The 12,652-nt window shown below is 36.4% G+C and overlaps 1 protein-coding gene across 1 annotated transcript in view; it reads right to left on the bottom strand.

The window, feature by feature from the left end:
* Pen (karyopherin subunit alpha) overlaps positions 1-12,652 on the bottom strand; it is an 89,065-nt gene that overhangs the window by 33,211 nt on the left and 43,202 nt on the right. The window contains exons 5-6 of the mRNA XM_081726911.1: positions 8,114-8,369; positions 3,783-3,921 (exon numbers count right to left, since the gene is read on the bottom strand). Coding sequence (XP_081583037.1) covers positions 3,783-3,921; positions 8,114-8,369 — 395 coding nt within the window. The remainder of the gene's footprint in view (positions 1-3,782; positions 3,922-8,113; positions 8,370-12,652) is intronic.

Below are 12,652 nucleotides of genomic sequence, written 5' to 3'. Positions count from 1 at the left end.
GAGAAATGTTACCATACTTCCATGCAGCTGGTTATCTTTTGTATACCAAATACACACATCTATACTTACAAGAAATTTTGCGGTTGGAGGATGAAATGGATCATATTGGATGGATGGAAATGACGATTGAGTATATTTTAATGAGAACAATGAAGAGCAGTGGTGGACTGGCCCATGGGAGAGGCACGACTGAAAAGGTAATATCTAGGTGGGTCTAATACGCCAGCAGGATGCCACTTATGAGAATGTCTTGAAAAATAAGAAAGACAGGCATGAAATTCACACTGATTGGTATGCGGAACTGTACCAAAGCAATGAATTGCGTCATATTACATGTCGAGAAACTCTTGCGATGGTTTTGCCAGCATTCTCCGTTCCCCTCATACCCGGAGCTCGCGTCCCTAAGCGCTGGCATGGTAGATAATGAAATTGCCAACTGTGATAAAGCTAAGGAAATCAGATTGGCTGCTATGGAAGGAATGTTTGGAAATGTGAAACTTAAAAGGATAAAGTCGTCCCATATTCGCAATGCACAATGCAGTGCGCATTCGTGATGAGTTACTAGCTGTAATCACCATGGTAATCTTCAACCGAATCATATGCGCAGTGAAGTCCGAAGAACTACTCCGACAGTGTTTTGCTTACGAGCTTGCATACTATCCACTTTCTCTTCACAGAAATGTCCATGAAAGAAACGAAAGGGTTTGTTTTGTATGACATGTTTGAATATCGGACAGATTCTAAAACTCAAATTGAAAACACTGTACGTTATACCGTATTATCAACTACGAAGATAAATTCTTCGGTAACTGCAAAAATAAGGATTGTGTCACCCGTGAGTTAATAGTTTATTTGACAGAAGCTGGAATTCAAACCAAACAAGCAAGAAGTGATGCTGACGCACTTATAGCTAAAACTGCTGTAGCCAAGTCTTTAAATCCTTGTAGGCACATCATAGTAATTGGCGAGGATGTTTACATTTTAGTAATTTTGCTTGCACAAGGTAATAATCAGTACATTACATTTTGAAAGCCAGGACGTGGACAAGAAATAATAACATTCAGTGTTAAGAATTTGCAAGAGACATGGACAAATGTAGTAATTGTTTTGCTTAATTACCATCTGTATCGCCAGGAAAAAAAGGCATTGCGATTACCTCAAAACCAGGAAGATTTATGTCAATCACTTGAAGTTTTCAAAAACTATAATGCTAGTGTACGATCTGATTGCAGCTAGTACATCATTTCTATTAACACTACGACTGCCCAGCAAAAGTAACTTCATTAGATGAATTTCAGTATCATTCACACATCAGTGCAGTAAGTCGCTGCCCTATTCACAACGAAATACAATTAGCAACATTGCCACCCACCAGTGATACTGCGAAACAACATATCTTAAGAGCGTATCAAGTTCAATTGTGGCGTGGAAATTATACGCGAGCGACTGAATATGGATGGAAAACATTAAGAGGTACTCTTGTACCAGCAAGAATGACCAAGGAATGCGCTCTGTGTAATGACTCGCATTTAATATCCTGTAACTGTAAAAAGGGCTGTGATGGTATGTGCGGTGTCAAGCAGGAACTGTGTGCTCTAATTTATGTAGTCAGTGTCGAGGAATTTGATGTATGCATGCAGAACCAAATTAAGACCATGGAGATGAACGAGATGATTTTTAATAAGTGAGGGGAAAACTGCATTCTAGTTATAAACAAGACATTTAAAAACGAAGTTACATTTAAATGACTATTGCAGTTGAGACTGGTGCGAATCACGGTTATTCCATGCTGCAGACTACCAATTTCTTTACTTTCTAATACTGTCAATTTTTTTTTTTTTTTTTTTTTTTCTCTATAGTTACGTGGTGTAAAACTGTGCCATAAGAGCTTACTCCATTCAAAAAAAATGTACGCCACTTTTAAAGTAAATTAATAAAAGTATGATAGTGAAAACGGTTGTGGAGTTTGGTTAACATACGATAATTGTCAGTGTTGCAAATTTTAAACAATTTATATGAAAATCCCGTTTTGTCCCGAAATTGAGTTTTACGCTTTCACCACAGATTGGGCTTTATTAGTATGTGTTACCTCGTTCAAATTTACGTTTAAAGATTTCCAATTATACATATCAAGATAAATATCAAGGATTGGGTGGCTGTTTTGTTGATGTGCAATAACTGTCAGTGTTGCAAACTTTTCATGATTTCTGAAAATATTCCTTTTTGAAATAAGCTATTTTTCTTCCTCCTCTTCTAGAAATTTAGCATGATGGGGATATGTTATTTACTTAGATTTTGTATCTTAAGCTTTCCAACCATATGATTCAAGGCTTTGTGATAATTAGAACTGTGGCTAGAGGAATTAACGTAACGGGTGACGATTCCAATAAATTCCTTGTCGTAGTCTAAGGATGGTGGACATTTTTTAAGATTGCGGGAAAAGCTACAGTGGGATTTTAGGAGACTTTTAGTATGTTATTCCTAACATTCTTCTACTTCCACGCCAATTTTGAGCTTGTCACTAATTTGTTGCTTTCTTGGCAGAAAAATGAGCTATCTTTACTGTACTAAGTGAATGCATATGAATGTAAAGCGTAAAGGTTGACAGATTGTCATTTGTAACATGTTAACAACTGCCTACAAGTGAGTTCCCAGTGAATGAGCCACAACTAAGCTAGAGTAGTGTCTGCTGTTAAACTCAAGATTTACTTTCAGATGTTTGAAGGCGAAACTGGTAAAGACAACAGTATTTAAATGTGTTACAGTATCCCAGAGCGCAATCTGCGATGCAAAGCGCTAGCCTCCGGACCGGAAGCCTTCCCCCATCCGATCAGTTTTTTGAAGTTCTTAATACTGACATTAGTTTTGTGAGATTATGTACATCATAAAATTTAATTTCATACAGTAGCCAACTTTTGACACTCCTCCTTCCGTTAAAATTAATGATGAAAACTTAAAAACATATTAAAATATTAAAACCATTCAAACAGCTTGCATTGTGTAATACACACTATAGTACACAACCAGCTTAGGGTAAGCTCTTGAATGTACAGGGTGACCCAATAAAATCCACATTTTAAAGACTAATAAAACAAGTACTGTAACTTGTTTATTCAAAAATATAAATTGTATTGAAACCAGTAACTACTTAGTTCTGATTTGAATTACTCTTGTGTCGATATGACAATTGACAATACAAGTATTGTAGGTAATAGCCAATAAAACTTTTTTGTCGGCTGTAACAGAGCGGCGAGATTTCATGCTCCCTCGTCTATGCACGAATAGATCAATGTAACATTATTAGCTGAAAATCTCAACCGATAGACGATAACAGTAAAAAGGATAACCTACAGAAAATTCACAACTATGAAACCAACGGCTCATTGACTGCAAAACTAGTTTCTTACAGATGAGTTACCTGTAATGCCTCTGACAAGATGCTTCAAATTAAATGCCATAATACGAACTGAAAAATAATGGTCGATATAACTGAATTGTTAAAACTTGTCATTTTTATGGTTTTCGTTCCCTTTAACAATTAAAAATTATCTACCGATACTTCCCATATACTTCCATAACTATTAAAGTGAAAATTTAGTACCATTGTTGATATTTTCTGATAGTGTTTACATAAGCTTCGGACAGATTATTGGCAAAATTTGATGAATCTCCCATGCTTAGAAAAACAAAAATTCAAGTACTACAGGCCATCGATGTTGAATTTTAAAATTACTTGGAATAAAAATTTGAAATATACATGACAGTTTTCAAAACGTAACTACCTAGAACTTCATTGTCTCCATAGTGCAACAATCTAGCTAAGGCTGGAAGACACTGCTTTACAGTTTCAAAGGGAGGAGACGGGTTCTTGTTGCGACATAGGTTCGAAATAGTCCACACGACGTTCCTCAGCACTGCAACCTGAAATAAAATACGAGTATTAATTAACATTTACAATGAGTATCAAGAGTTCATTTTGGAGCATTGTTTTCTTTCTAATGTCAAAAACGACAAACTTATACATCCACGAAGAAACAATTAAGTTTCCGGAAAACAATATTTACAGAGTAAAGAAAATGGAAAACTTATGAAAACTAGTATTAGATAATGGATCAAAACCTTAGATTGGTAAACATTAACGGAATAAGCATAATCCATATCAATTCAAGCACGAAGATTGCCTTGCTAGTCGCAGATGTTATTGAATTTAAATTCTGGAAGCCGTATTTCTTTGTATTACCAAAAATAAAAAATTAAAAAAAAAAATCCTGGCCCGAAATACAGGGTGCCAAAGATGGCTCTTCGGATGCCATTCTTACGTGTGATTTTCGGCAAAATACTAAGTGTATGAAAAGTTCGGTGAATGGTCTCAGAAAATAAATCAAGAGCTACGAACAAAATACCTTTACTGGCCTTCAAAATAATCACTATTGGCTACAACATATCGGTGGTAAAGCTATTGGAAAGTGTCAGCCAACTTCTTGTGGAATCGCTCGAAGCACCGTCGTCACGCGTTGTTGGATATCCGAACGTCTGCGAAGCATGAGCCTTTCAGGGCTAATTTAAGGCGGGGAAACAAAGGTCTGCCGGCGTCAAATCTGGGAGGGTGTTGAACAGTCACGTTGAGTTGAGCAAGAAAGTAGAGCACGTGGATCGCAGTGTGCAGACGGGCGTTGTGGAGGAAATTCCACTGTCCACTTCGGTACAGTTCTGGCTAAATCCGCCGGATGCGCTGCAACAGCCGTTTAAAAACTTCCTGAAACTCCCGTGCTGACAGTTTGATCCTCAGGAAAAAAAAAAAAAAAAGGAAAAAAAAAGACAGTCAATCTTGATGTTTAACACCGTGCCATTGAATGTCGCTTGTCTCCGCTTCGTATTGGTAGCACCAGGTCCCACATCTCCTGTAATGATTGTTTCCAAAAACTGAGTACTCCGGTCAGATATGTATGAAATCTCCAGAAGTTTCCAATCGAATTTGCTTCTGTTCATCTGTCAGCGTGTGCAGTAAAACCTGGCACAAATCTTTCGCTTTTTCAAATGTTCGTGAACAATAGGGCTTACACTGTCTTTTCTTATCTTCAATTCTTGTACTATCAATCATTCTTAAAGACAGCCCCCGATCATCAAGCATCTGTCACACTCCTTCGATGTTTAGGATTGTGTTTGGGTCCAAGGAACAAGTTCTATCTTTGATCTTATGCCTTTAAGTAGTTACACATGTACTCCAAGTTCGAGTATTGAATTCACATTAATTTGAAGCCTACCATAGTTCCACACTGGGCAACTAAACTCATTTTATTTACTTTTTTTCCGTCTCGAACTAATCCCAAAACAATTCTCCAGGAATTTTATCTCTAAGGGTACTACATATTCTGACAAGGAAAACACGCCACTGGTTCTAGAATTTTTCGTACGATTTGTAAAATATCCACTTCCCGACCAATGATTAAATAAAAATTAATAAATTTAACCAAGTTGCAACTGCTTAAATGTTTTTATTCGTCTGCATTTTTTCACGTAACATTCTAAATCATGGACGGATTTCTGGAACAATTTGAAACAATCCAGTTTATTCCTAAATTTCGTTAAATCTTTCGACTATACAAATTATTCCAGAATTCAACAACCTTTTAAAACATTCTGGAACCATCCAGGTAATTGTGTGTTTGGTCTACCATACAAGGGAGAACAGGAATTTACAGCTTAGTTGTCAACAGTCAAAGAGCAGTTCAAATTTTCGGTCTAACAGTAACTTTTTGCGAGGATCCAGCTGATTAAGTTGTAGGGTGCTTTGTGGAAAGAACATTTTGAAATGACTGGGGGCACAAGAGTGAAGTGTGCTGACTATTTGCATATTCATAAAAGGGTGAAACACATTGCCAAAGGAAAGAAACTTTTAAGGTTGAGAACGAAAACCATTTCAGGTGTTTCAAAAGGCAAGATGTTTCTAGTGATGAGTGTCCTAAATGCATTGACAATATCAACAATAACTAAAGAAGTATCTCAGGATGTGTAGGATGGAGATTTTGTATCTGCAAAAAAAATTACATTCCCTAAATCAACAAAATTAGTGGAAAAAAAAAAAAATGATCTGATCTGATTTTGAATTCAGCGTCCCCACGTAAGACGCAGACCTACAGCTTAACGTGGGACCCAAAACCACGAATTCCAGACATGAATAACATCTCTCCTACGTCAAAGGCATATACGGTAACCGCTTAGCGACTCCCGAGATCTGGACAAAAATGTGAAATCTGCAAAAGGTGTTTGGAAAACCAAATCCCTATTATGGTCATCCTCTGAATAACGCGCATGTTTAAATTGCAGTCATTTCATTTGGAAGAAATCTACCTGTAAGGAGGGAAAGAAACAATTCTAGCATTTCGCCCTCGTGCCACTTGGAATTTGATAAACACGCTGTTCTGCACATGTGAACATTGCATAAGGGCGGTATTTCACACAACAATCATTTTAACACTACTCGCCACACACCGTAATATGGGACCGCAGCAGCGTTGAACTGACTCTTACATTTCCACGGAACACACTACGTTAATTTGTCTCCTGCCCACACAACACTCTAATCGTACCAGTGTTGCCAGGAGGGGAAGAAATCTTTAATGCATCTACAAATTTGTTTCCAAGTATCTGACTACGAACAAATTCATGGCCTTCGAAAGGTCGTCTAAAAAGAAATATTTGTAGACGTAATATTCATACTTTATCTTAACCTATACACATTGCTACATTTGGAACCTTTCCTCTCCTCCTCCCTACCCCCCGCACAATTTCAACAATATCAGAAATCGCAACTTCACATTATTACGAGAATCTATCTTCCTTAAAACATCATATCCCTAAATGTGCTTGATATCTTGTCTAGCTTCGCAATATCATAGCTACACAGATCACATCAGTAATCATCATTGAGGAATTGTGGTTCTTTCAACCTCATTTAAACCCTTGAATACAATCATTGTCCAACTTTGTTAAAATGTTCCGATTCGCCATCAGTGTTTTAGAGCGGCCAGTTAGAAGTGCATCCCACTACTTTCAGCTTGAATACTCAATTAAATTAAATTTGTACTTTAACATCCCATGGTTATACCATTTGGACTAAATGAAACTGGTGATTAATGAAAGTGATTGTGAAAATTCAATTTTTTGTGTTCTCCGCTGAGAATCTAACCCGGAACTATGTGCACCAAAGGGTAAATATTCAGGACTTTTTTTCTACTTCTCTCAAAGACATTCTATCCCGAAACTACTACTGGCAATAATGCTTAATCCCACTGCAAAACGCTCCCACCAGTTTCTTTATAAACTTAAAATTACTTTAGCATTTTTCGTCATGCATATTTTTATCATCACTACATCTATCATTCTGAAAAACACCCTACATATTAATAACATTCAGTTCCGTAAGTTCTAGCTGAAACAATTCGATTTGCACTGAGTGAAATATAGATATTAAAACATTATATAAAAGCGGATAACTGATAGTGTTGAGGTGTCTCCTGAAAACTAAACAATCGTATTTATTGTTGCTGCCTTACACGTGAGTGATACGAGGGGAAAAGTAGTTAACTTCCTTCTGAACCGCTGGTGGTATCAAATCAAAGTTTTGGCTATCTAATATTTATACCTTCAAAATATCAATTACCCGATACATTACAACTAAAAGGTGTACCAACGAAATTGCAACAATACAGCTTTCTCGCGAAATTGACAATTTACGTTAACATCTAGAAATCTTTACCCAAACACAGTTCTAGCTAAAATTTTAACGTATGTGATATGAAACAAATCTCGTGAAAGATTTAAATCAAACTGCTGGAGATTGCCGTTTCTAATATATGCATCCCTACTGATCGTTTACGATCACCAATGTGGGTACTAAATGCTCTACTTATAACATCCATTAACAGTATAACATCTACATCTACATTACATAACAGTAGTTATATACAAGAGTGTCACTCAAATACTTCAAACAGTTCTGTATTAGTACCTTGTATTTTTCTTCCAATTTTAGCCGTATTCCTGAAATTCAATCATATTGAACCTGTAGGACCATTTAGTATAGACACTATGCAATCAAACTTTTACTTACTTGAGTATCCGCTTTGATAAGGTCTATTAATTCTGATAAGGCACCAGCTTGTAACACCAAATCTCTAGCTACAGGTCCATCTCCTGCTATATTGCCCAAAGCCCATACAGCCTGTTCAGCAACATGTTGGTAGGGAGAACGCAGCAAGGCAACAAGTTTTGACACAGCACCAGCTTTTATCACAGCATTGGTTTGTTCTGATGTTCCAGAAGCTACATTTGTAAGTGCCCAAGATGCTTCAAACTGTAATGCAGGGCTGGAAAGCAAATAAATTATCAACAAATTTTGCAATAAGTGAAGCACATGAAATCACTAACAAATTTCACTGTTCGAAGGAAACTACATAATGCCCAAGTTTTCAAAGTACGAATACACACAAGATGGTGACAAAACTTATGGAAAAGAATTCCCTGGCATTTCCTGGTTTCGGGGAAAGAATTCCTTGAAGTTTCCAGGTTTTTCAGAACATTTTGACATTTTCCCTGATATGTAATTACCCATACAGACTTTTCAATGTTGATGGTAAAAACAAGACTTAAGAAAATACAACGATGATACATAATGTATTTTTCCCTAATCAACTACAAAAATATATACTAAAAATACAACGTATTTTACGAAATTACAAAGCACTTAATATATATATATATTTCTGTATAACGCAAGAAAAACATCTTTCCTGAAAATTGAATTTATAACCAGTATCATGATGTAAGTTTGTCATATATGAAAGAGGCCGAAAGAGAGGCTGTATGTACATTTCTCCAAAAACATAACTGCACGTGGAAATAATTCTACTGTAGTTCCTTAAAGTTGTCAGTTCGGCAACAACGCATTCTAAGTAATAGGAGGGGACGTGACGGAAAAACTGACTTCCGAACATAGGTCATAGTTTGATGTTTGAAATATTCAGCTCATGTTACTTAACGTAATAATATCTTTAAAACAAAATAGTACTTTGACAAATGCCGTGAAAAAAAAGGATTAAGGAGTTCGTGATCCATTAATAGAACTGGAAGAAAACTTTACAGCTGTTTCGATAGCCATGCGTGTTCAGGGGTTTGTTTTTATGTGCTGTAATACTTTTTAGGGATGTACCGATATCTGTAATATCGTCCACTTTTGGAAGTATCTATCAGCAAATGGACACATTTAGCGATACGTTTTTCCGAACTATTTAATTTGTTTAATATTAACAGTGACATATATTTCATACATTTCTTTTAAAGTAGATCTAAACTATTAATTGTACAATCGATTTCTTTATGCATGTGCACGCCTTTGATTTGCATACTCTTACTCAACTGAGTTTTAGTCCCTCCATGCCAAAATAGTGGAAGAAAAGTTAAAGTCCTCAGTCAGGATAGCAGACCCGTCATTTGAATCCCAAACTAGGCAGGTTTCGATTCAGAAAAAAAAATGCTATGGAGGAAACCCACACGACGCTGTCATTTTCTCCTACTTACATATTAGAAAAGACCAACGTCGCATGGGGAATATGGAAATGCTTCACATGTTCTTGATCTCTGACATAAGATGAAGTGGTCAGTCCCACGCTTTTACCTTCCAAAGTGTTCGCAAGTTCCAAGTACACTTTGGTAATCAATTTCATTGTAGGCTGAGCACCAAAGAAACCACTGAAGAAAATTATCAACTGTTCTGAGCGGAATTTTGTCAGTTTTCAGCGCATTAAGATAAGCTCCCTGGCTTATTTTTGCTACGGGATAATCCCGATATATCCAATCGGTATCGGCCTCTTCAGTATCGGTATAGAAAGCGCGCCCAGACGATAGCCAGTCGGGAGACAATTTAGCACAAAGAAGCAGTCAACGTTGGTGGTCCCTTTGAAAGAAAATGCCAAACGTTGCCACACGTAGTACCTTTCCCCTCTCCCTCTTTCTTTCATCCATGTGTAACAGTGTGTGGGTGAGGTTGTCAAAGAAAAAGGATCATTGACAAAAATTTCACAACGGTTTGGGTTCAGTTTATTGCCCTTCAGTCAGTTTCCAAGGGAGAGGAAAACCAAACAGGACAGTATGAAAAACAGCACACGGGGGCGGCTTCCCTTTGTGGGCAAATGGCTGTCTAAAGTGAGGCTACTATACATTCCTAATACTTTTGAACCTGCTTCGAATCTCACTGGATGACTTTTTCTAACTTTTCTGTTATTTCTTTTTTTTTTTTTTTTTATTATTATATGTATTATGCGAGGATGATTGACAACTTTCTAATTAACCCAAAGTAAGAACTCGCACGGGCGTATATCCTTTTCTATATTTCCCAATTTAATTCCTTAATGCAAGCGACTTCTTACATTGACTCTTAAGATTTCCGTAAACTGGAGAACAAAAAATAGTCAGGAAATCACTGTGTCGCCATTATCTGGAAGCGTTTTTATTGCTGGCAAAGTTCAGGAACTACTGATTTTAACTGAACTAACAATTTACGATTGTGGCACTGAAACGTGAAAAAGAACAAGATGAAACTTACTGGAAGTTCAATTGTTGGGCATAACTTTCCGGTAAAGAATCAGTTTGCTAACAATATATTTTCCAGAGATATAAATTCAAACATACGTACACAGCCGTTACTCGTATATGTAAATATCACAAACCACTCCTTCGGGTAGTGTACACTGGTCACCTACTTGTTTTATAATTATGGACGTACTCAGACGGGCAAGCATGCAATTACTACTTCGATATACATGCAGTGGTACGTGTAGAAGTGGTTAGTACAGCGTGATATTTTTTTCAATATTGTGGCCGGAAGTTGTACTAGATTTCTACCACTTCCGGTTGTAGTAGAGAGATTAGAGTGAAGACTGTATAATCTTGGGATACTTGATTGCAGAAAGGCACTTCTTGGTATCTACTACTGTTTTCACTCTAAAGCGATCAACGTTAAAACTGAAAGTTGTCAATTTTCTGCTACAGGAAATCTGTTTTCGCCATCTATTACTGTTTTATGGGATCAACGTTAAATCCGAAAGTTGTTTATATCAAACTTCTGGGTCGAATAGGGGGTTAAGACAGAAGATATTTCCTATTCTTAGAACTAAATAGATAATTAAAAAAATAAAAAGCTCGCTCTCATTTTTGGTCTGTTTAAATCAGTACTGAAACCTAAAGCCTTAGTAGACATCTACTGCTTCCGGTTTTAATAGAAAGTAACGGATATATGAAATGTGCTAATAGTCCAGTCAAATTAGAAAAAGAAAAGCTAAACCCAGAAAAAATCATAAGCTAAAATTTTGCACATACCTTTGGGAAGGTGTATATAATAACATTAAAAGTCCTGAAATATACAGAAGCCGGAATATTGCAAAATGGCAACCAAAGTGTGGTTTTTTAAGATCATAACTAGTTCCCACTAACAGATATAGCTCACGTTGTATCTGCACTATTGTTATTTTTACTTCATTCGAATAAAGGACTACGCTTACAGTACGTGTATCACCAGTTTACATGCGGAAAGTAACGAAGGGATTTCCTTTTTAAAAATCTCCAAAATTTCCCTTTTTCCAATGAGTTTTATATTAACATAGGGTCATTCCACGTCAAGTGAACCAAATTTATGACCATTTTGAACTTGACCATTTCCGAATTTTGTAATATTTGGTGTGTATGAAGTACTCCTAGAGACAGAAGAAATAGCAAAGTTTCACTTTTATGACAGTTGACCAGTAGCAGTCCTTCACAAAAGTTCGAAAAAAGCACCATTTTCTACAGACATTTATTCACAAAATTAACGATTTCTCAGGCTAGAATAGAGATAGAAGGATGAAACTTGTACCAAATTGTTGATATTGTAATGCGCTTTAGTTTGGTATGCAACATGACTACTTTTGGAGAAGTTTCAATTTCAAGGTCATCAAGGACAAAATTTGATCTTGAATTTTACAAAAACCTACCTCACATTTTTGGAAAAAGAAAAATTCATAGGAACATGTGAATTTCGACATCATATACAGAAAGTTTGATGATGGGATCGCAATGGGATCATACTGTTTCAATTTTTTAAATATATATATGATGAGAAAGACATTTCTGACAAAGGAAACTGTCACAAAAAAAAAATGTAATTATAAAGTTGCTATTTTGTAATCATGAAGAAAACTAAAACCTCACTTTTGGAGTTACGTTCGTTTGGTTCTCATGCGACGATATGCTACTCTAATATCCTCTACTCTCCCCTATCCTACCCTATAAGCCTACTTGAGTGCAAAAACCGAACGTTATATTTAAGAGAAGACTATTTGTGTGAATCTTTGCGTAGGTTGTAGTCAAACATTAAGAAAAAGGGACTACCCACCCTTACTTGAAAATGTCGCTTAACAGGCGGATAAAGAATTTATTTTTTAATTGAATATTTGGATTCCAGCTATCCATATTTGATATATGACTTGGTTAAAGGATATGTTTGTCCACCAGCATTAAGACATTTGTCTTCCCGAGGAGTCAACTTCGCCTACTTTATTCCCATATCTAGCGAAAAGTTACATGCTATGCGAATCAGTTTCCAGTTGTTACTGCACTG

The sequence above is a fragment of the Thermobia domestica genome, chromosome 1 (assembly GCF_964235325.1).
Source record: "Thermobia domestica chromosome 1, izTheDome1.hap1.1, whole genome shotgun sequence".
NCBI lineage: Eukaryota > Metazoa > Arthropoda > Insecta > Zygentoma > Lepismatidae > Thermobia > Thermobia domestica.
The sequence above is the reverse complement of the archived record's forward strand: the minus strand, read 5'-3'. Positions and strand labels throughout refer to the sequence as shown.